The sequence below is a fragment of the Acanthopagrus latus genome, chromosome 2 (assembly GCF_904848185.1).
Source record: "Acanthopagrus latus isolate v.2019 chromosome 2, fAcaLat1.1, whole genome shotgun sequence".
In the NCBI taxonomy this organism is placed as follows: Eukaryota; Metazoa; Chordata; class Actinopteri; order Spariformes; family Sparidae; genus Acanthopagrus; species Acanthopagrus latus.
Window position 1 is genome coordinate 24,681,721 of NC_051040.1, and position 24,045 is coordinate 24,705,765.

At 43.7% G+C, this 24,045-nt stretch overlaps 1 protein-coding gene across 2 annotated transcripts in view; it reads right to left on the reverse strand.

The window, feature by feature from the left end:
* The window catches only part of numbl (NUMB like endocytic adaptor protein), a 64,257-nt gene that overhangs the window by 21,895 nt on the left and 18,317 nt on the right, over positions 1-24,045 (reverse strand). The window contains exon 1 of one of the 2 annotated variants that reach the window (XM_037086042.1): positions 10,538-10,766. The exons of the other annotated variant lie outside the window; for it this stretch is intronic. Coding sequence (XP_036941937.1) covers positions 10,538-10,578 — 41 coding nt within the window. The 5' untranslated portion in view covers positions 10,579-10,766. Of the gene's footprint in view, positions 1-10,537; positions 10,767-24,045 lie in introns of those variants that run through there. 2 annotated transcript variants of the gene reach the window in all.

Below are 24,045 nucleotides of genomic sequence, written 5' to 3' on the forward strand. Positions count from 1 at the left end.
GTGTGTGTGTGTGTGTGTGTGCGTGTGTGTGTGCGTGTGTGTGTAGCAACAGGGGATTGTCTTGGCTTAGTCATCAGCGAGCTGACCACTTTACATGGACACAATGTACCTCTCTCCGTTTCCCTCGCTCTGTTCCGTCGAATTCAAGCACTGATTTATTGGCCGTGCAGCTCAAAAGCTGGCATGTTTTGCCAAAGCGTCAAGCGTGACTCAGAGCACATTTAAAAACATAGAGGAAGGGAAAGCATCAGAAGTCGGCACTACTACAGCTGCATACAGTGTGAAGTGTCTCAGATACATGTGCACAAGCCATATGCTCCGTGGTTCTGTTTATTGAAACCAGTTTTACACAACCATCTGACAAGCACAAACACATTCAACAGTAAAGCCAGTTAATTAATTCTCCATTTCAGAGTTTTTGTTCAAGACACTGGCATTCTTTGACATATTGAAGACATTTGTTATTGTTTTTATCTCCATAACTCTCACTGCTGACACGTCACTGAACTTGTTGCCATGAAACTGACTTTGTGATGCCGACTTCACTTGCACAGCGATCAGCTTGAGCATTTTCTTTCTTGCAGGTGCATTTTTCACTTTACTACTCCGGTGTCACAAACAAAACGTGTGGACATGCATGAGCATTCAGTTAGATGCCTCAACACAGCAACCCACTGTGACGTGACCCACTGGTTAGAGGACTACTGTTACGAAGCCCCAAGTTTGGCATTACAGAGGTCGCCATGTTGGTTTTTTGGAGACGAGAAGCTGTAGCTGGGGAAAATCTGCAATGCTAGTGACTAGCGATCACTCATTCAGAAACAGATTGTACTGAGGTAATAAATCAAGCTGCAAACAGGGTCATTTTCTCATAAGCTTACATACAGTCTGACTTCTGTTTGAAACCAGTGGCGTCATCCTTTGTTGGCCATTGGAAAGAATGCAGTTTTAAGGCACTTCCGCATTGGCTTCACTTCTCAGACTTCAGATCATAATAAAAGTTTTATGATGCTTCATCAGTAGTTAAGCAGCCATGAACCATGAACCACAATGTGCCTGGTTCATTGTTGCCCAGGGACCTTTGTTAGATGTTATTCATCATATCTTTCTCCTTAAACCAGGCTGTGAGAAACCCCTTGGACCAGTTCCAACTTTTTGTTAACTTATCCCATTAGAATAGGACAAAAATCAATTTATTACAGACTGTTATAAACATTTACAGCAGTAGATACGACGTTGTACTGAACAACCCCTGAGCTGTTGAATTGCCTCAAAACCTTTTATAATCAATCTAGAAATGAATAAGTGATTAATTTATCAACAACTAAAGTTAGCTACACCGTTGTTTTCAGGCTTGTGATTGAGCATTTTTACCATCAGCAACTTTGTGATTGATTCTATTACGTACGCTATCTATTTTAGTCAACTCAAGCATGTACACTCAATTAACCCATAAGAACCCACGGTGACACCAGTGTAACAAACATTTTGAATACACCAGTCTCTTCCTTAAAAAGCTTTATGTCTGACTTTAACTCATTAAGTCCCTAAGTGACATATACTAAACATCCTGGTATGATGACCATGTGACAGTCATGTGACTCTGACAGGAAGTGGCCTCTCCAAAATACTGGAATGGCCTGTGTGGAAATTTCAAGAAAGCATCTAATTTCAAAAAGCTGATTTTTAACACTACAGGTAATTTCAAACACATTTAACAGTTCCAATGCTTTGATAACATGTCCTATATCACATTCAACCTTGTCTGACCATATTTGTTGAAGAAAGTAATATCAAACCAGTTACGGAAATATCGCTGTGACATATATGTCACATTGGGCTTTTAGTCTTAAAATACGACTGAAAATGTGATGTGACCTATTTGTCACAATAACAAAAAACGGTAATAATTAATTTAGCTGTAACAGTTATATTAAGTTGAAATATGTTCTACTGGTCAATTAAAAGTGTACAGAACAAATAGAAATATAAAAAATAAAATGTAAAAGTATTTGGTTTGTATTACAGAACACTTTTTGCAAATCTGTACATAATGCTCACAAAATTTTACTATCCTATGCTGATACCATAAAAATATAAATGTTTTATTCTTGTTCTTCTGTATTCTTTCATTTCTATTTAATTTGTAGTATGCAAAAGAACAAGCACTACACTCTTCAGGATGCACTTGAGGCCATCTTGGGAGATGAGAGTGAGTTTGAGGGATGTGACAATAGCTCAGATGAAGACCCTGATGACCCTCTTTACAATCCCAATAGCCAAGACAGGGAGAGTGACGAGTCAAGTGAGTGTGGTGATTCAGACAGTAGTGAATCAAGTACATCAGATGATGTACCACAACCAAATGTGAATTCAGGGCAGCAAAATCAGCAAAAACAAGGAACTGTCCAAGGGAAAAAACAATATCCTTGGAGGAAGAAACCTTTTGAAACCCCTGAGTGCACATTTAAAGGACCACATGTCACACCTCCAGACAATCTTCTTAGTCCTCTGGAGTACTTCAGAAAGTTCATAACACCAGAAATGCTTGAATTACTCAAGGAACAAACAAATTTGTAAAGTGTACAAAAATCTGCAAACCACAACAATGTTAACACCACTGTAAAAGAACTGGAAATAATGATTGGCCTTTACCTGCGCATGGGTCTTTGCCAACTGACAGGAAATCGTGCATACTGGGAAAATGACACAAGGTGTCCAATGGTGGCTGACATCATGTCACGTAATCGTTTTCAGAACCTACTGGCACTGACCAAGTTGCACATTGGCCTGTGAAATGTGACAAGCGTGGCCGCTGCAAACTCTGCAAAATCAATGCAACCACCACTCTCTGTGAGAAATGTGATGTGCGTCTTTGCTTCACTGAGGAACGAAACTGTTTCAAGTCTTCCCATCTGGCTTAGGCTAAAAGGCTAAAGATACTAAACAGACGAAAGAACTGAGAAAATGTTTCAGACATGGTGCTGATGATACAGGGGTTCTATTTTTTTGCACAATTTATGTTTTTAGGCCTGTTGTTCTGTTCTCCATACAAGGGGTAGCATGTTGTGAATGCCTCCAAATAGGCAGTGTTATTTATTTTGATGCAGTTGGCATATTTTGTGATGCAAAGCAAAACTGAAGAAGAATTTTATGTTAAACCTTGCTGAAACCTTGCTGTTAAAGTCACAGCTTTGATATATGTTGTGGAAATGCAAATAAAAAGGCAATTTTATGTTAACAAGCAGTAAAAACTGTCAGGTTTACTTATTTTCAGATAAGGAATATGTTTACCACTAACGCCCAATGTAACATATATGTAACAACACAGATCTTTGGTATTAAAAAGTGTTATTCTGAAAAAAACATCAGAAATGTTTTCTATGTTGTCCACTTGGTCTGTGGTATATCCCAAATAATTTTCCTTTAAGGAAAAATGGGTCTGGGTTCTTATGGGTTAAACAGGCAACACAAACAAGTGTTCTCCCCCGTTCATTTAAGACCTGCTTTAAATGTCTCTGTAATGGTGACTCATCTCTGGGCTAATGGCAGACAACAAACAGTGATCTAGTTAATTGAATAAAATCCAACACACATTGGACAAAGGCGCATTAGCTGACACAAACACAAGCGCACACACACACACATTGACAGAGAAAACTGACCCAGTTTCTGGGCCCTGCAGACTTCAACTGTCACTGGATGACCCGGATAGGGACACTAACTCTTACTATCATCCAAAACTGTCTCTCTCTTCCTCTTTCTCTCACACACACATGGCAAGTGGCAGGTGGTCTGTGTTTGTGTGTGTGTGATTAAAAAATAAAGGAGTGTGACGTAGCAGAGATAAACCAGGGCATTTGTGTTTAGACTGAAGGCTGACCCAGGACAGGATGGCCTTATTTATTGCAGAGGTTGACGGGGCTGTGCAGGAGCGCGTATGAATGTGTGTGTAGCTCAGACAGTGACAGGCAGAGAGAGAGATGCGAGCTCCTGTGAGGTCAGCGCTCCTTCCTGGAACAAAACTGTTTGTCGGCTCTGTATTCGACAGGCAGACGTATTACACACATGCACAATTCAGTGTGGAATGAATGTCCTTGTGTTCTTACCAGCAGCTGGGGGACAAAATTGATCTCAATTTAATTAGTGATCATTAGAGTAAATTTAGACAGACTTAAGATTGACAAATAAGAACCTAGGACTTGAACATTTTGAACTAAATCACTCATTAGCCATGTGACTCAAAAATCTGAAAGACTTGCATCCTGACTTATACAAATTATACCCAATATGCTTACAAACAGCCATGGCGTTCAGTGCATAGGTTGAAGAGGTTTTAGCCTAGCTCAGCAAAAGAACTGGAAACAAAGTTTTGTCAAAAGAAGTCTTCCAACACTTCCAAATAAAGTGCTCAAACTTACACAATGTATTTATAATATAATCGAATTTAAAATAAAAACAGAAGCATTTTGATTTAACAACTGGTTGGCTGGCAAGCAGCTAACTATTGAGCCAACCAGCAGAAAACAAATGTGGCAGACCAAAAGGTAAGGTAACTCTTTAGATACTGTGTCCTAATCACTGGCAACAAGATAACAGGTAACATGGACACAACATGTTCATTAGAAGGTTTTGCTGCTGTTTTAAGGTGGATTTTTCTCTAGTAAGCTGTTTCCTGCTCTCGGCCAAAACCGTCCACAGCTAATCCCTCCACCAAACACACAAAGAGGAAACTGATCTAAATGTTTTTTTTTGTCTGAGTTTTAGCAAACAGCACATAAGCATAATCTCTAGATTAAACCAATACTACGGTACAGACGAGCGGTGAGCTTAATTTTCCACGCCAATATCGCGGCCGGGAAAACAACGCAATCCCCCGGAATTATTCACCATCACCGTCACGACATCAATAAGTCATTTCCACACAAACAAGGGGACCCACTGCAGCAGAGAGCAGAACAGCAATGTACAGTCTGTGATCGTGCGGCAGCCACAGGGAGCGAATGCAAAGCCTCTCTAGCAACAGCACGTACAGATCAGTCGAGAGCTGTACGTGGTACAGTGTGTAGGAGGCTTGCGAACCATACTTTTCTACAAGAGAGGGGGCAAACGCAGCCGCGCTACACCGGTAATGGTCCTTTCTGTCGAGATTAGGAGTGCGAGTGAGCGGGTGCACAGTGATATACAGTGACAGCTGAAGCAGAGCCATGTGTTTGACCATCAGCCTGGCACCCACTGTGACTATTGTCTCTGTCTTTCTCCTAGACACACACACACACACACACACACACACACACACACACACACACACACACACACACACACACACACGGACCTCAGCTAGCTCCATAAACTACGTCCTCTCTATAAAAAGAGGTCGGTGGGTTCGTATATCTGTCTCTCATTGGAATTCAGGGCCGATCCACAATCCATAGCACTGTATTTTTCATGCAGTGCTCATGCTGTAGAACCGGTCAATACTGTTCATAACAGCATATGACATAAAACAGAGGTATGTCCTTGAATGATTTTCCAGACTGTAAAATGCAATATTTCAATGCAGGTCCGTTCTGTCTGTGTGGAATTACATTTCCCGGTGTGTTTCCTGCATTGTGTGAAGGTTTCTGAATTTGACGAAGGGGACGGGAGGAGGACTAGAAAGGAAGTCTACCTTCACGGTGAGTAAAAGAAATTGAAACATCCAGAAGCACACAAGTAGTAAGAAACCAAAAGTGAAAAAGAAATTTGTTTCAAATGATGCGTGTAACACGTAATTGATGAAATTATTTCCAACTGTACTAACGCAATGTCTAAAAAATGATTTTAATTTTTTCAGTGTCAGTGTCTGCAGGAAGGAGTAGAAAATAGATGAATAAAAAGTAAGACAAGGGTGTGTGTGTGTGTGTGTGGAGTAATAAGGACAACAAGGTTACATACAGATGTCAATTTGATTGACACTGACTGGCAGAGACACACACAAGCACGTCCTGTCCTTCCTCTGATCCTCTAATGTAATGTGATCATTCAGGGGGGCTTCTGGTCAGGGTGAAGCATTACAGAAAGCTGATATAATTACAGGCAGAGTGTGTGTGTGTGTGTGTGTGTGTGTGACTGGTGGTCAACTTGCATAATAAGAGTGAATGGCCGTCTGTGACTCAGCGTGGGAATTTAGTGTTATTATGACAGCAACAGGTGAATGGAGCCTGAGCGAGAGATGGTGTCATCATGATGTGATCACATGACTGGATGAAGAGGTGACTCAGCCCGCTGATCCAGGATCAGTTCTCTCACCACCAGTTTGTTCTGAAATCAAAACTTGTCTGCGACGAGTGACTTACGCTCACAGCTGGAAGAGGGAGAAGTTTTACGCTGCATGTGCATGATGTGAGAGCAGAATATGAGCTTTTGGCAAGAAAGCTCCTGCGTGTTTGCAGCCAGCTGGGAATGACAGATACTAGAGATCAATATTGGACATTTTCTGCATTATGAATGATAACCCTGATCAAGAGCCTCCAGAAGTCTTCAGAAAATGGCACCGTGGACGTGTTTAACCCTTGAAAACATCTTTCTCCTGACAATTACTTTTTCGCAGCTAAATCATCCAGAGTGTGTCCTATTTTTGGCAACATCATATTTGGCCATAAAAACACGAGCAGCTAGATCATGAGCCACAGTAAACAGTTTAGTCACGCTGTCTAAATCAATCAAACTTGAGGCACCTGAAAGGTCAAAAGGTGAAATTGTAAATGACGGCCGGTAATGATCATGATATTGCTCCTGTTTCTTGTAAAGCCTGACTTCATTTTAGTGATGTTCCCTTGCGAGAAGAGAAACACTCACTGTCTATCTTTATTGTCAGCAAATAATTGAATATCCAGGAGCACACCAGCACTAACAAATTTAATAAATTTGGATTTTTATGGGAGGAAATAGCACTTGCAGAGTCATTTCTCGGTTCATTTGACTCAGCACGAAGTCTGCAGACTCGATATAACACAAAGAACCCAGAGGAAACGCATGAGTGACTTAAACAAACCCAAATAAACATGAAGGTCTATTTACAAAGTTTTGAATTAATTTATCACCAACTGCAGTGTCTCAATATCTGATAACAGACTGAGGGAACTGTTTCCCTCAAAAAAAGAAAGTTCACTGGACTCACACAATAAGTGCCGAAACACTGTAGATCACCCAGCAGATATCATTTTATTTTTTCTTCGTATAAACAACAGCAGACATAAGGCATAATTGTGGCACTTGCATGTATTTGATTGGTCGCTGCAGCATTTTGGCATTGCACTGCAGCAAGTTAGACTTTCTTGCCAGACAATCCTGCGCTTTTTGCTGCGTCGGCACTTCAGCTGTACCGAGGGACTTGCTTCTAAGAGAAATGACCCTTTCAGCTCATTCTGCATCACTTTAAATCAAAATGCGAAGCAAACAGAGAGAGAGGCATCGGCATCCGTAATCTTGACACAACGGAGTCAGCTGTCTTACTGCAAAACGTATTATAAGATAACTGTGTCAACCTTTAGACGAGACGGGTTCACTAAGAGAAGTCCTGGTGATGAAATGAGACGTCGACACAGTGAAGATGGATGGGTCCATGTAGCCACACGGCTGTCCAGAGACGACCCTAGTCATGGACTGTAGATAATGCTCCAAGACACTGTAGCACACATGAGCACACTCTCTTAATTTTCCACACGTACATGCAATCTACGTGCATACATCATGTTCCCCGCTCTTCCGGCCTCACTCGCTCGAGCCACAAATCAAGCGATGGGACCGAGAGGGGCCGTGTGCTGGAGCTGAGAGTCTGGGAAAACATCCTGCAATTAAAATTATCTGCTTCCCCGTCTTCTCGGCAAATAGGATTTAGCTGGGAAACTTCAACTGACATTATGTTAGCTTTGCAGAGAGAGTGTGTGCGAAAGCCTAGGAGACGCCTGTGTGTGCTGCGCTCACACACACATTCACGCGCAATGTCACATGAACACCGGGAAACGGACACAGCTCCTGCACCTATTATCCTCTTCCTCCAGGCTTAACACGGTGCTGTGTCACTGCCCCTCCTGCCACTGTTTCAATTCCCACCCACCCAAGTTAAGCCAGGGGAAGATTTGTGTGTGTGTGTGTATGTGTGTGTGTGTGTGTCTGTGTGTGTGTGTGTGTGTGTGTGTGTGTGCCTGTGTGTGTGTGTGGCTTGTGTTCCTGCAGAGCAACTCGCTTCCTGTCTCTTTGTTTTTTGCAACAAGTATTCTTGTCCTTCGGTCTATACATCATTGAATACATTGCATTTGTTCCCAAAAGTCTGTCCATGAAAGTGCTGGTACCTATGTGCCTGTGCATGTGTGTGTGTGCACATGCGCGTGTGTGTGTCTGAATGGGTTCCAAGACACAAAAGAAAGGCAGATTAACATAACAATATCCAAATCCCCCTCTGCCCTTGGAACAGCAGGCAAAGAGGGCACGGACCACGCTAGCTTTTACGTGTCTGTGCGTGTGCCTGTGTATGCCATTCATACGTGTGTGACATGTGTGTGCCCACATCCGTGTCAAAACACGTCCACTAATGAATGCATGCGCGCGCGTGTCTGCGACTGTGACTAAAACAGTCTGTGTGTGTGCGGAAGCTAATCTAAACGCAGTGCAGCGAGGCATGAAGTGGAGCAGTCTCGTCGATATGCTGCAGTATCATATTGTCGTGCTGTGTTCCCACTTTGTATTCTCTCCTATCAGTCTAGACCAGAGGTGCAAGGCCGGTTCTATCGTATGTAACACGTCTCCGATATGATAGAGAATGGCGCGTGGCCCAATGTCATCTCCAGGGTGGGAGACGAGGCTCCCAAACCAGAGACTGTGCAGAATAACCTGAGCGTGTTCAGACCAGTGCCCCAAAAGTGTCACTTCTTTACAGGCGTCGCTTCAAAAGATCATCAAAAAACACACATGAAACACAATGGGCCACTAGACTAGGGAACATTTAGGACTCTGAAGCTGCCAAGTTCACTTAGGTGATCTCAAAAAACGCCACACATGATTTAAAAACACATTATGACCTCACTCAAGTGTTCCCAGGCTGAAGAACCCATTGTTGTTGCAGTAATTTCTCAATGTCTTGTCAACCCCACCCTTGAGCTTTGAATTGTGCAGATTCTACGTCAGACTCTTGGGTCAGAGAAGAATGCAGAGTGACGCATACACCACTGAACTCTCACAGTCAAATCAAGCAGAGTTTACCTTCACTTTTTTCATAGTTTTTGGCAAGTTCACTGTGTATATTATATTTCTCTTTCCTCATATCGTCTTCATTTCCGTTCCGGCCCCTTAATGTCCGTTTCCTCGAGTCAAACCTCATTTTGAAAGCGTTGAAATAATTCTCTCTGATGTGAGCCCCGGCGCTTCATATAATATGCTATTCTGCAAGTTCAGGTAATGATAGCGACCAAGTATCATGATCGTCTTTCTATTTTTAATCAGATTCCTCTGCTGAAAAGGGGGGGAAATTCATATTTTGTCCATAATAAATCCACATTTCCCTGACAGTTTCCTCTCAACCCTCCTCCCATTTTTCACTCTTCCCTCTTCAAACTTCTACTTTCACACCCCTCCTCTCATCATCTCCCTCCTGTTGAGTCTCCTTCTTGCTGTTCTTCGTTTGTCCTCGTTTCACTCCTGGGTTTCTGTCATCCACATTATTCTCACTGCTTCGTTCTTTTCTTGTGTTTTTTTTTTTTTTTTTGCAACACACGCGAGAGCTGTCCTTCTCAATTATATAATCATGAGGGCAGAGGGAGGAAGAAAAAGAGAGGAAGTGTTGAATTCGGGAGGGGATTTAAGCGAACCTGTCCCTTCTTCTGTCAGCTTGACGAGGCTTAGGAACACAAATCTTGAGTAAAAACGGTTTACGGCAGGTGTACGCACATATGAACACACACGTATGTGCACACGCAAACATGTGTAGGCACTGCCGCTATGTGAGAAGAAAAAATGTTGGGCGTTTGTATCAATTTAGCAGGTTTAATCTCTTCCATATGGGCATGGGGGCTAATGCATCTGCTAAGGCTATTAGCCGCTATGAGCCCTGTGGATACAGGCTGGACTAGACCTATTATCAGTTTGGCAGTGACTGAGAATTTCCCCCCGTAGCCAATAACCTGACAACAACAGCAACCACAGCAGCAACAACAATAACAACAACAACAAACCGCAGCTATCATGAAAACCCCAGATCTCCCGTTGACCTCTATAGAGCCTGCAGATGTCTGCCTTGGTGAAACAGGGTCAACTTGATGGACAGAAAAAAGAGGTGAGGCTGAGAAAAAACAGCCCAAGGTGCTGATTGCTACGGTAACAGTCGACCCAGTTTCCAAGCAAAAATGCACCCAGGTGCTCAATCACACGCAGAAAACCGATAAACGTATGCACAGACGCACAAAAAGTGGCTTGTTTGGACATCACCTGCCAGCTGCCTAACAATCACACACCCACGGCGACACACTTTCCACACCACCTTCCTCTGCGTTTGACTCACCTGAGCTCGATGGCCTCCCCCATCTCGCCACAAGAACTCATCTCACACAGGAACCACGGCGGATGAGAGGAGATGCACAGATGACAGGCTGAGACGGAGAGAAGTCCCTCACACTAGCGGCCACAGCGGTAACAACAGCACAGGAAGAAGATGAGAGGAGGAGAGGAGTGAGAGAGCGTGTGATGATATTGCGCTCACAGAGAGGGACAGAGAGGAGAGGGAGCGCAGCGCGAGGAAACAGAACCACACCTCTTCTTAAGGGATTAACTTGGAAAAAGGAGCCCTGACACACTCGCAGATACACGCACGGTGATGCACCCAAACACAGTCAAACTGCCCACGACCCAGCATGGATGGGCGTCTGGTGTGCAGATACACACTGTACACGCACGCATGTACGCTCACAGCTGCTCTAAAAATAAAGCCAAATCAATGTTTGATGCTCCAAATCCTGGGAGTGAGGGAAGAAGGGAGTGGGTGGACAGAAAGAGAGAGAGTTGCGGAGAGAAAGAGGAAAGGGGAGGGGTGATTAAGCCAGTCATGGCTGGTGGTGACACAGTTTTCTTTGCTCTCCATCTGCTATGGGCGCACTGGTCAAGAGTGCACTGGGGGAGAGGCCAGGAAGTGGGACTGTAGCCTGGGGACAGGCACTGGAGCTGGAGGATGTGTTTAACGTGAGGACTGGAACTCGGCCTGGTAGTATGTTTCCACAGGGGCGTTACTGGACATGACGGAGAGTGCTGCTTCCCAGCGCTGGATGCTGAAGGGCAGGCCGTAGAAATGCAGCAGGCAGAGTTCCCAAAAGATGATTAAGTACTTGCTTTTCAAATGACTGAAACCCTCAGTCCACACCTGAATGAGCACCTGGACATATAGCAGCTTGCCATGTTTCGGTTTCTCTTCCCCGATTTCAAGCTGGAAAACAGCTGGAAACCTTATCAGTTATCTGTTCCCGACAACCACGAGGTGCAGTTTTGTGGTGAGAATTGACCTGTGACTCACTCTATATGAACAGTCGCATTAAATCTAGTGTAGCGGTTCGTGCACAAGGGCTGGGAGTTTCAAGAGGTTTATGGTTTATGTTGCAAAGCCTTAAACATACTGTTTAGATCAACTCTTGACTGTATATCAGATTAAGAGTAAATGTATTGTATATATTATGAAAATTGTACGTCCCCAACAGATGTTTGTTCAATCCCGCACTCGTGTTAAAAGTCAGGTCAAAGCACACTCAGGTGCTTTGCCATGTGGAAGGGTGGGGGCTGAAGGTCGAGGGTTACTGTGGGGATAGAACCTTCAGGGATAAAGATAGATATAAAGCTGCGACTAGATTAAAGACTAAAGCCAAGACCTGACAAACAACACTACTGCACGGAAAACACAGTCAGCTCATTCATTTATTCCATTTTCACCACAACGCAGTGTGACAGTGTCTGTCAAGAAGGTTGTCTAGCAAGCCCAACAGCATATGGTTGAGGGTAATTAAAGATTGTGCTGATTCAAGTCAATGGTGATTCAAAGTACAAGACAAGCGGTGTTTACATTAATGGCAATCAGCTGAAACCATGCATGAAGTGCTTTTTTTTCTCGGAATTCGGAATTCAGGATTCACATCTTTGTCCCTGGTGTCAATCTCCTGTGTATCACATGCACACTGTCAGCCCTTACCACTTCCTCACTAGCACCCACAGCAACATGTCCACCACACACATCTTCATTTTGTACGGATAACCATCAATATTGGGTATAAAGAAGATAAAGGGCTGGATGTAAAGTTGGAACTGAAACTGGCGGTGTGGTTTGGAGAGAGAACTGATGATCGGGACCTTGGGACAAGTGATGCCGAGCAGCACAGGAGCTGAGGTGAGAGAGGAATGGGGGAGGACTTTTAGAAGTCAAGCGAGCAAGAGTGATGGAGTGTCGTCTCTAGAGACGACGGGTCTGGGGATTAAGGTCTAACATAGGTGTAGACATGAAGGAGAAACTGACCTTGAGACTTTACGAAGGTTTTGCATGGAGCTCTCAGAAAATGACATCCCTGAACTTGAAGAGATGGCTGGTGAGGAAGGTTAAAAGGCCCGTTGGCACAGGGGTTTAGGGACAGACATACACATCCCGCACCAAAACGCACACGGCCGCACAACTAAGTATAAGTGTACGTGCCTCTTTGACGCTGTGGGAATTAGAATCTGCTCGCAAAAGGTCACTCAGGATGGAGTTGAGGCAACTTCTGATGTCAGCCCAGGTGCAGCTGCAACTGGGTCCAGACATTAGAGCCTGAACATTAGAGGTTCGGGCGAGTGAATAGGCAGCGAGAGCAGAGCCTGGAGAAACTGTAACTCAGTGCAGTGGTGTGTGTTAATGCTATCTTCTCACACATTTCTCGCCTCCCATGAAGCCAGTTCATCCCCTAAGCTGTTTACCCCCTGCAACACCCAGGGCTAGAGATCAACAATAGATGAGACTGAGAGGGATCAAAACGTCCTTGTTGCGCGCTCGCTTTGTTCATGTGTCTGTCACAGACACAGCACTCATTCGCAGCGAAGAGCATCTGTCTCTCCCTTTATGCTTATCATCAGTTCTTTCCATTTTATTTATTTATTCGTTTCACAAGCCTTATTATTCTGATTGGGTTTCTGATGTATTTAAATGGCCCCAAGAGGGGGGAAACCTGTCAGTAAACGAGCACACATTCACCACAAACAAATATTTACGATGTTGTGCAGCTACACAGATCTGAACACTCTGAACTGAGCCCTCGACACACGCGCACTCACAAACAACAAAAGCAACGCTGTGCAGTTTTGGTTTAATGAGAACCTTTGGGACGGTTGGGAAACTTTGGGAAACAAGAAATAAAAGTTGAGCAGAAGAGACGATGAGGAGACTCGAACACGTGACTTTCTGTCATGACATCATATCATTATTTCTGGACAGTGCGGTGCTTTTCTGTTGTTTAACGGTGCATAGCAACAGCAACTGTGACATTTACAAAATCAGATGAAACCCCACACACAAATGTCACTGTGATATTAATGTTGCCAGTCGACTCATTAAATCTCATGCCACGACTCTCTATCTACATTAGATCTAATTTTCTGCTTTGGCAACTATTTGACGCCAAAAACGACTGCATAGGCCCCATCTCTGTTGGTCTACGAGACACCCTCTGACGTCTCCAGTTAAAGATAATATAAAGTCGGCTTATTAGCATGAGTAGCAAAGGTAAAAGCACCTCATTTTCCGCTCTGTAATCTATCGACCTTTAATCTCCATCGTTATTAACTTGTCCTCCTTCTCTTTTCCTTTGCACTGCAGCAGGAGCGAGATGCACACGCAGGAAAGACGAGGAGGGTGAGAAAGAAAGGAATCTAAAAATAGGTGAAGAAAGGGGAAGACGAATCCTCAGAGGAAGACAAAAAGGGCTGGAATTTTTAGCTGATCAGAGGAAGGTTGTGTAGATGTCATCTCTATCTGCTGTATCGTGCATGTGTGTGCCTGCGTGTGTGCAGGCATCTGCTTGGCCACGCATATTCATCTGTCTGAGTGTGTGTATCTGTCTACCGGGCAGGCACGAACCCTAAGCCTATTAAAGCTGCTGTGTACTTATGAAACATGATGAGCTCACCAACCAGGTGGTAGCAGACACACTTCCTGCTCACAATAAATAAGCCCTCTGGCACATGGTTCAAGTGAGCCATTCCACCTTTTAGTGCAGAAACAGAGAAACTTAATTACGCTGTCTGTGCCGTGTGTGTGTGTGTGTGTGTGTGTGTGTGTGTGTGTGTGTGCAAACATGTTAAATCTCAGACTCTGTGGTTTTACAACCACCATGCCTCAGTGACTTCGTAACAGCCTGTTATTTTAACCAACGCTGTCTGAATGTAAATTAGGCTCCTTCCGATACACACACATGCACACACACACACACAATTTACAACTACAATTAATTATCAGTGGGGTTACAAATTTTCAATAATCTAACTCTGTGTGCAAATAAGCAATCTTCCTATGTGCCAGTGGCCTGCGGGGCCTCCAGCGCACACATGCTTCCAGTAACAAACAATAACCTACTTACTGCACCCTGACTGGAAACCGTAATATCACCACAGTAAATGATGTGTGATATCTACGCAAGTCATTCGTCTTGAGGATGTTAATTAGAGTTGTTGTCCCTCGCAGTTTTTCTTACTCCAATACCGTGCTCAGGTAATTAGGCCCCATTTTAACCGAGGACACTGGGTGACAATCGAAAACAATCTGACCCAGTAAAGTCAAGTGGAGAAAGGTGAGCCAACTCAACGACAAAAGACTTAATTACATAGCACTGTTTATTTTTTGCCCTCAATACTCCGCCAGTCATGTGGCTGCTTTTAAAATGAAGCATAGGCTCACATGGACGGCAAACACATGGATATTCTCTTCACTGCTTATTTGCTCATGTTATGTTTGCCTCTTATTTTATATATCAACTGTGCCACTTAAATTAAGCATCCTCTTCTCCTCCCTGTGAGAGCTCCAGCCCAGCTGCCACAATTAAATGCAACAGTTTCTTGAGAAAGATGTGTAGATTGTTGTGTCTCTTTCCATCTATTCATCCATCCATCCATCCATCCATCCATCCATCCATCCTTCCGTCTTATCCTTTGCAGGATGGGTGGGGGGGGGGGGTAAATGGCAGGGTACAACAGTTCATCACAGGGCTGAGTCTCATTTCTAGGTTGTCATATACTAACACTTTGGGTTAATGACCCAAGTCCGACACCGAGCTAGGAAGGAGACTCAGCAAAAACAGACAAATAACCCTAACCCCTAACCCAACAGCAAAACATAATTTTTTCCTTACCCTAACCAGGTACTTTTTGTGCCTAACCTAACCAGATCACAGGCACAAAACAATCACACAACACAAAACTGATCCAAAAGAAACATTATGTTGCAACGTCAAGAAATTTAAAGTTTCAACCCATCTGTGGTTTGGAGAAACATACGTTGCCATATTTATTCTAGGGACTATGTTGAGAGTTCCTGTTTTTTTTTTTAGCGCTAAAACACATAATTTAGCAGACTCCTGTTTTTGGAGGAAGGAGAAAAGACATGAGAGGCCAGGTGTACTTGTCTTATGAGAGCTTGCATTGTTTAAGCAGAAGGAAGGATCTCTGTGATAACAGCTTTCATTTATTTTTGTCACTGCTTGAAGGAGAATGAGACGGATCAGGCTATAAAGGTTTGATTGTTACTTTATTCTTTGGCTCTTTGTCTCATGAAGGTACGAACCCTGCAAGACAGCTGCGTCAAAACTCTGAAAGGGCTGCTTTGTTGAATTCACTTCAGAAATGAGTGCGTTCTCAGTCGACCAAACAAAGATAATACTGGAAGAATAAATACTTTCAACATTTACATTTTCACAACATTTAAGTCCATTACTTATTTTCCCTGACTTATATACTGCAAGTAATGTTTCCCTTAATAGTAGTATGTAAAATGACACATGACTAATAAATAAAGTTTTGTTTTCTTGTTATTCTTCACTGTGACTAAGCCTAGCAGAGGAAATTAAAAACCAACAACTTCCTATGGCATCATTTCCACCATTGGTATGTTCCACATCCAGCATACCACATGCTCTAGGCCTGTACCCAAAGCCTCAAAGAGTACGTGTGCATGTTTGTGTGGGTGTGTGTGTCCACAACACATCGAATGACCGCTGTGTAATTTAGCATTATCTAACTGTTCAGAATGGAGTGCATGTTTGGAGTATGACCTGATGTGAAACCCACATTTTTAATGAAAAACTCGACACGGTACTTTCAGAAGAGGACAAACGCTTCTTAAACCTGCATCACTTGTTCTCTTCTTTAAGGCCACATTTTGGCAACGGAACAAGCTTAAAAGACAACACTGACACGTTATCACGTTTCAACATGTAGTTGCTTCTTTATACATCCAGCAGATACTGAGTAACATCAGCACTCATCTGCAGTGTTTTGTGACACCTAGTGTGAGAGCAAGGAATGAATGCATGAATGCAATAAGAGGAATTCAGATTATCATTCTCATTCTGACGTGTAAACCATCGTGACATCACCAACTGATTTTTGGGCTACTTGACAGAGGAAATATGGCTGTCGCCATCTTTGTTTGACCATACTTGGACAAGAGGGTGGAGCTCGGGAGGATATCCTGATGGGATCCGACTGAGGATGTGCCGTGGTAGAGACGTCATCCATTTTACTCTCAGTGTGCCAGCATTTATAAAATTGACATCATGTTGTATTGAAGAAGACTGTTCACTGAGGTAATAGACCAGAAGAAGATAAAAGAAGGGTAATTCTCTCATAAGCTTACATACAAATGTATTTATTTTCTTTTGAAATCAGTGGAGTTACCCCCCACTGGCCATTAGATATCATGTGGGTTTAAGGTACTTCCATTATTATGTTTTCTATCCAGTTAAACAATGAATGAAAGTCCAGTATTCACTCTCTCTTTTTTGGTCTCTGACTCCTGAAGGTAAATATCTTTTAACGTTTAATATCATTTATCTGAGTTGCAGGCTTTTAAACCAAAAAATTTAGCTGAAAGACTCTTAAACAAACCCCACATTTGTAAGGCTTGGAACAGTGCTGGCGCCGCTTTTCACAATAAATCCCTGTTGAATTAAAATATTGACGAGTGCAGCTTTTGCTTAACATATTAGTAAATCGCGCACGTACTCAGATGTATTCTGTGAAGAGTTATGTCATCGTCAAAGGCTGACTCGTTTACTGCAAAGACACAGTTGGATAACCTCAGTGTGGGTTTACTCTACATGCTCCGTGTGGAGGTTTCATTCACTGCGGTCCATCATCATGTTATATCACCGCCGCCGTGACTTCTGCTAAACCAAACACAAGCTATCCAATCATCTGCTGAAAGGGCCGCCTGATACATTTTGATCAGCCAATCCGCTCTGCCAAAAGAATCCACCCAAACTCTCTCTTTCATCTAGTCACACTGTGTTAAAAAAAACTGCTCTCGGATGGACGGGCTGTCCGATGGGGAGTCATGACAGCCGAATTCACTGCCTTATCCCGACAGGCTACTTATCGATTTCTGCCTCTGGTCAATAGCACTCTCTCTTTTTCTTCTTTCTCTCTCTGCCCCCGTCCGTCTCTCCTCTCCTAGATGGCTCTCCATCAACGTACGTCTCCGTTATACCCGACTTACCTTTCTCTACACAACCAACGCAAAAGCCTATGGTTAAACACAAAGCCTCATTGACCAAACATAAGATGACGGAGGAGTGTTTGAGTCTGTCTTCAAGTGGCTTTGACACACAGCTGGGTGTATGTCCACTGATCAAGCTTGGTCCTACATTACATGATCGATAGCTTTCCGTCCTCTAGGGTGTGTGTGTGTGTGTGTGTGTGTGTGTCTGTGTATGCCAGTTGGTATATGGGTCAGGTGTCTGGGCCTAACTAGATGGCAGCGACCAGTTCTGAAACCTCACATCCTGACTCCACACCTCTCCCCCTCTTGCCCCCCATCAACATGACATCCAGACTCTGTCGCGCTACAGTAGACACGCACACACACTCGAGGACCACGTGAAAACCTCGCTGCTGCATGGCAACCGGATCCCATAGCAACCAATGGTATGGCTTTTTTTGTGGGCTTGTAGAGAGAGGGAGAGAGAAGGGGAAAGAGGAAGGAGGGGTGGATGGGGTGACAGATATTTAGGAGAAGAAAAAAAAAGCAACTCTGGTAAAGAACGAAAATAGACGGAGCGAAGAAGGCAGAGGAAGTAGCGGAGCAGCATGAATACATAAACACACACACACACACACACATACACACATTTCTTTCAGTGTGCCGAGATCAGATGAGCATGAGGAGAGAGAGAGAGAGAGAGACGGACAGTGACAACATTGTGGGTGAAAGAAGACCTCCCTCTGCGCTGATCACAACAGGAGGGGAGGGACAGAGTCAGATGGAGAGGAGAAAAAAGTTATCCTCTCAATCATTATACGTTAACAGATCACAGCCTGTTAATGACAGAGTACGCAATTATAGAGGGTATGCATAAAATGCTGGCTGGGTATCTATCGGCCTTCTGAGAAAAGAGCACAGGGAGAGCATGGTACTTTAAGAAATTTAAGAGGGACCTAGAACTTTGCCAATACAATGAAAAAGTGACTGTCCTTTAACCATAATAAGACATTTTCAGTTCTTTGTTTTCTTGAGTGAAGAAAACAGTACTTTTTAACCTGTATAGTGTCCAATAAATGGAATACCTTTACTGTCTCTGAACAACACAATTTAGAATGGAGATTCTGTATACAGTATTTTAAACCTGCATACTTTCACCGAGGCCCAGCAGGCCCAACTCGCTCCTGATCCGGCCCATTGCTTTGATCCACGTTAACAATAATCACAGTCAATAAGTCATACCTTCAGAGTTTTTACAATGTCATTTACTTGTTATTTTTTGTGAGGTTATATTCAATTAAAAAACATAATGAGTTAAATTTGTTACTCCCTCATTCGCTAACCTAATTGGTACCCAGTAATTATTTTACTGAAACCTCACATGTACACAACAGTTACACTGTAATCTGCAGGCTGTAATCTAGTTTTCAAGTACAAAGTACACACATGGATGGATGGTGCTGACAGAATGTTGTCTGCAGCGCCATTAATGTGTACTATTAATGAAGATGAGGAGAGGAGAGGAGAGGAGAGGAGAGCTTGGATGCCTGTGTAACAGTGCCCCTGCTGGACTGTAGTAGTAACACACTGTCCTGGCAGCAGGCCAGCTGCGTGTGTGTGTGTGTGTGTGTCATTATCCGGGTCACTCTCTGTGACCTCTCACCTCTGACCTCCGGTCAGCGCTGTCCAGACAGAAGGAGTCTTTTCTTTTTTTTGCTGACACATACATTTCTGTGTTCGCAGACTGCACAACACATGCTGTGTTACTGTGAACATCATGTAAAATCACCTTTCTTCAGGTTTCTACTGTTGACTGTTGATACAAAGCATTCATGAATAATGCATGTTTATGTATGTAAAGCAACTAGATACAAAGCCAGAAGTCTAAAATCAATGAGGCTTTTAAAGCTTTTAACATCAGCCCCATCACTCTCTGTCTGACTGCCTATCTGACAAGCTCCTGTCTGTCTCTTGTCTGTGCATTCCAAAACAGGAAACCCTTAGAGATTAAATGATGACATAATGGTTTGTATTTAAAGCATAGGTCTGGTTAAAATTAAATATGTTGCTCCTAAATGTGTAACTGTTCAAATCAATTTAAATATGTTTCGTATCATTTCTCAAAATATTCTAGAATAACACATTTGAAATTGGTTGCCTCTTACAAATCGCAGCTGGTCAAAAGGTTGCTTGCATGTATTATCTATCTGTTTGTTGATCCATCTGTCTGTCAGTCTACCTATTTGCCTGTGTGACACTGACCATCTGTCTGCCTGCCCTCAAATTTGCGTGTCTTCCAGCATTTTCTGGTCCACATGTATGTCTCCCCAAAATCGTCCTCATAGCAACATCTGGTGACACGGAACGTTCAAAACACACACACACAAAAGGAGACCTTTTCATTTACAATGCAGTGCAGAGACAAGACAAGAAAATTACAGTCATACTGTATTATCATTGTGGCTATAAACACTGCCAGTGGCTGGCTTTACAGTGGTTTGGGAGTTTGGGGTGTTGTGGGGAGGCGAGACTGAACGACCTTCACAGGGTGGTCGTGTCTTATCGACCGGCACTAAAAGCTCTAGCTGCTCACGCAGAAACACAGGCAGAGGAAATGGGTTTAGAAATTCAGCCAGACACACAATGTGGTGGCGCTGCAGGACACGTCTGATAGCTGATCGACATGTCTGATAGATGATATCATGAGTAAATATCCAATGATCATGGATTTTCATTCTCAGTATTTAGACAAAATATATGGTGACGGACATATCTGTTTGAAAGCTCTTCAATTTTAGTTTCTGGATCATAAAACTTAGATTGTCCTGCCAAACAGAGTACAGAATAATTTAAGAAATGTACATAACAATCTCAATATAGGTCTCTAATGGTTTCTTGACACAACGCACGCAAAATGTTTCCAAATTATTGATTCACAGCTTTCAGAGGGCTGCCATCTCCTCATGAGGACATGCCCTGCCCTGTAGCATTCTCCATATCCATCTCTTTTTTACTGATGAAGGATTGGGAGAGGAGAAGAAGAAGAGGCAGAGAAGAGATAATGAGGTAGGATTAGGAAAGAAAAAGAGGAAATGCCATCCATAGGAACAAATAAGGAGTAGTTAATGAAAAAGTACTAGAAAGGGGGATGAAAAAATGAAAGAGGTTAAGCAGAGAAGGACCTATGGAGAAAGAAGGATGAAGGGAAGGAACACACAATGGGAAAGTTGGGAGAGTGAATGAATGCAGGAATTAAGGAGGAAGCAAGAGGGAAAGAAAGAAAGAAACAAGTCATTCACCGGGCAACAAGTCTGGACAGCCGTCTCATATGTCAGCTCGGTGCAAACATCCCACCCACAGTGACTTCCAGAAACTCGCCCATGTTAAAGCCTCCAGTTCAGAGAACATCAGTTAACCTCCACAGAAAAGGGAAGTGGAGGAGGATCGCGAAGACGCAGGGTAAACACTGCCGAGGTGAAGACCCTCAGGGAGACCGGGTCGTCCGAGGCCAGAGAGAGAAAAAGAGCCAGAGACGGAGGAAAGACAAGTGGACCGGTGTTTAGGCCTGTTGCTAGCAAACAGGCACTCAACAATAGTCACTTTGACATACAGAGGAGAGGAGAGGACACACAACATTCTTGTAGTCCCTCTCTCTCCTAGATAGCTGCTTCAACTTCAACCATACCGGCCCCTTTGACACACACACTCTCTCTTTCTCTCTCCACACCCCACATTAGAGCAGGACAAAACCCCGTCAAGAGCAAAGGGGAAGCCACCCCAATAGGCATCATGCCCTTAGAAAAGCGTGGCGAGACAAAAGAGAGGGATTCTTTTAGAAACCGAGAAGTGTGTGTGTGTCTGTGTGCAGTAACCCCAGTCACTACAGATTACAGACACGCACCACAGATGGCCAGCGCGTCTCGTCTTTTCACCGCCACCACCGCCGAGAATAATGGCCAGCGGTGGCCCCTCCTCCTCCTCCTCCGCTCCCTTTCTCTTTTGACAGCACGTGTGTCCGTCAAATGGGAGCGTGTGTCTGGGACAATGGCAGCCAGACAAAGAGCCCGCCTACCCCCCACCAGGATGCTGAATAGGGGGGCACGTGGGCCTTGTCATCGAGGGAACAATAGCACTGGGGGAGAGGGAGAGAGAGGGTGTGGCAACCGAGCACCCACTGCAACCGGGGATGGTGAAGTGCAGCCTGGGTGGCCTGAGTTCAGATTTGAACTTGTAGGCTTTAGTGCTTTTAATGGAGGGCACATAACAAGCAAAAATATTCAGAAATCGATATGTAGGCCAGAGGATGAAGATGGGAAAAAAAAAAAAAAGAAACACATCAAAGGCAGATTCAGCATCAGTGTTCCCTCTGAGCTGTGTACATTTGTTCAGGCTAATAATTTATTATTAATTCACCAAGTTATTACTTGCTGTGTTCCCAGATTTAAAGATAATACTGCATGCTTCAGCCCATTACCAACAAACTATGCATATGTGAAACGAGTGCTGGCTTTTTTCTCAAAGCAGGTCATACTGTATATATAGTCCATTCATTTCAAAACTACATGTTATATAATCAACTTGCAGAGAAATGAAACATGCATGAGACCAGTAATCCATCACAACTACATCCAGCATTTTTTTTTTTTTTTTTTTGTTGTTGTTTCATTGCAGGTGAAACACTTTAAAAGTATTCAAGGAATCAGGGTTTGGGACTCAGTCGTTGTCCATAACTCTGCTCCAGACTGAAATATCTAATTAGCTAGCAGATGGATTGCACAATTTTATAAACACATTCATGGTCCCCAGAGAATGAAACTTACTGACTGTAGTCAACCAGTCATTTCATATATTGAAAAAAATAGGCCAATGATATATATATGAAAAAAAAATTAGCCAATTAGCCAAAGCTTTATGGGTTTGTGGCTGTTGTTAGCATGATAGCATCAGCTCAGAGAACCGCTGAGACTAAGAGCAGCCTCACAGAGCTGTCATGGCTGTACCACAAATGTAATTTAAGAAACCATCCATTTCGACATCAGTTTTTCTTGGTTACGCTTGCCAATACCGTCGTGATTATGTCAGCAAAGGTGGAAGTCAGGCGAAAAAGTATGAAGAACAATAAGTGTGTATACGAGGGATGGATGGTGGGGTCGAACAAGCACAGGACTTTCACCCAGGAACGCACTGTCATTGATACATATGGGTATACAGCCATATTTAGGCTGGCTTTCCTGTTTGTTTTCTCTTGCCTCTGTATGTCACAGAAGTAGTGCCTTGTAGTAGTAGTAGTAGTAGTAGTGCCACTCAGGCCTACATGCCTGGGCACCTCTTTGCTTTATGATACTTCAATAAAAGTATTCATTACAGTACTTCACTGTTATTTCTGGTCAGCCCCACCAAGTTTTCCAGTCACAATGTTGACGTGTAGCTGGTGAGTCGATTCCTGTGAAAAACTACCCACCCAGAGCTCGTTTCAAGTCTTAGCAAGTTGAGTTTCAAGCTGATTCTGAGACGGACCAAGTGACTACAAAGGAAAACGGTCAGCGGTGACATTAAGTATGCAAAATTTGTAGTTAATCAACACAACGGAACGGCTCTTTAAGATGCAGCTATCTGCCCTACAGTGTAACTGATGCCCATGACCGAGCATTCAGCAGAAACACTGAAGTCCACACTGAAGGGCTCAGACCCAGCTGGTGGATTTACTCCACCCTCAGGCGTTTACTCACTGTCCAACACAGGCCTTACAGATACAGCAGCACTCCTGAGACACCTTTGATGTGACTTATGGGATTACCGACTCCACTAGGCAAAATCTCTCCGCGCTCGTGTGTGTGCACACTCAGGCACATGCACACTTGTTTGTAAATGCAGGGAGGGGAATGGGGGTCTGTTTTTCCTGGGGGTCAGGGTGCATAGTGGCAGGGGTGGAGAGTAGAAAGCCTGGAACAGCTGGGCTGAGTCTGCAGGGGGACAGGACAGAGGGAGAGCTGGAGGGGGCGACAGGACAGAATGAGAAAGAGAAGGAGAGGGGCCAGCACGTACAGGCAGGCAGGCGGGCAGGCAGGCTGCTGACGGGCTCTTTTGAGGCAGCAGCTGGTTGGAGTGGGGGTCTCACCAGCTGTGCCTCCACTGACCTCTCCCCACACTTCTCCACCTCCTCTTCCTCCCCAAACTCCACTACCCTTCCCCCCACAACCTAGAATCCTCATCCAAATGCAGGCAGAAAGAGAGAGAGAGAGACACACACACACACACACACACACACACACACACGCACACACACACAACACACCACACCACACGACCATCTGTCA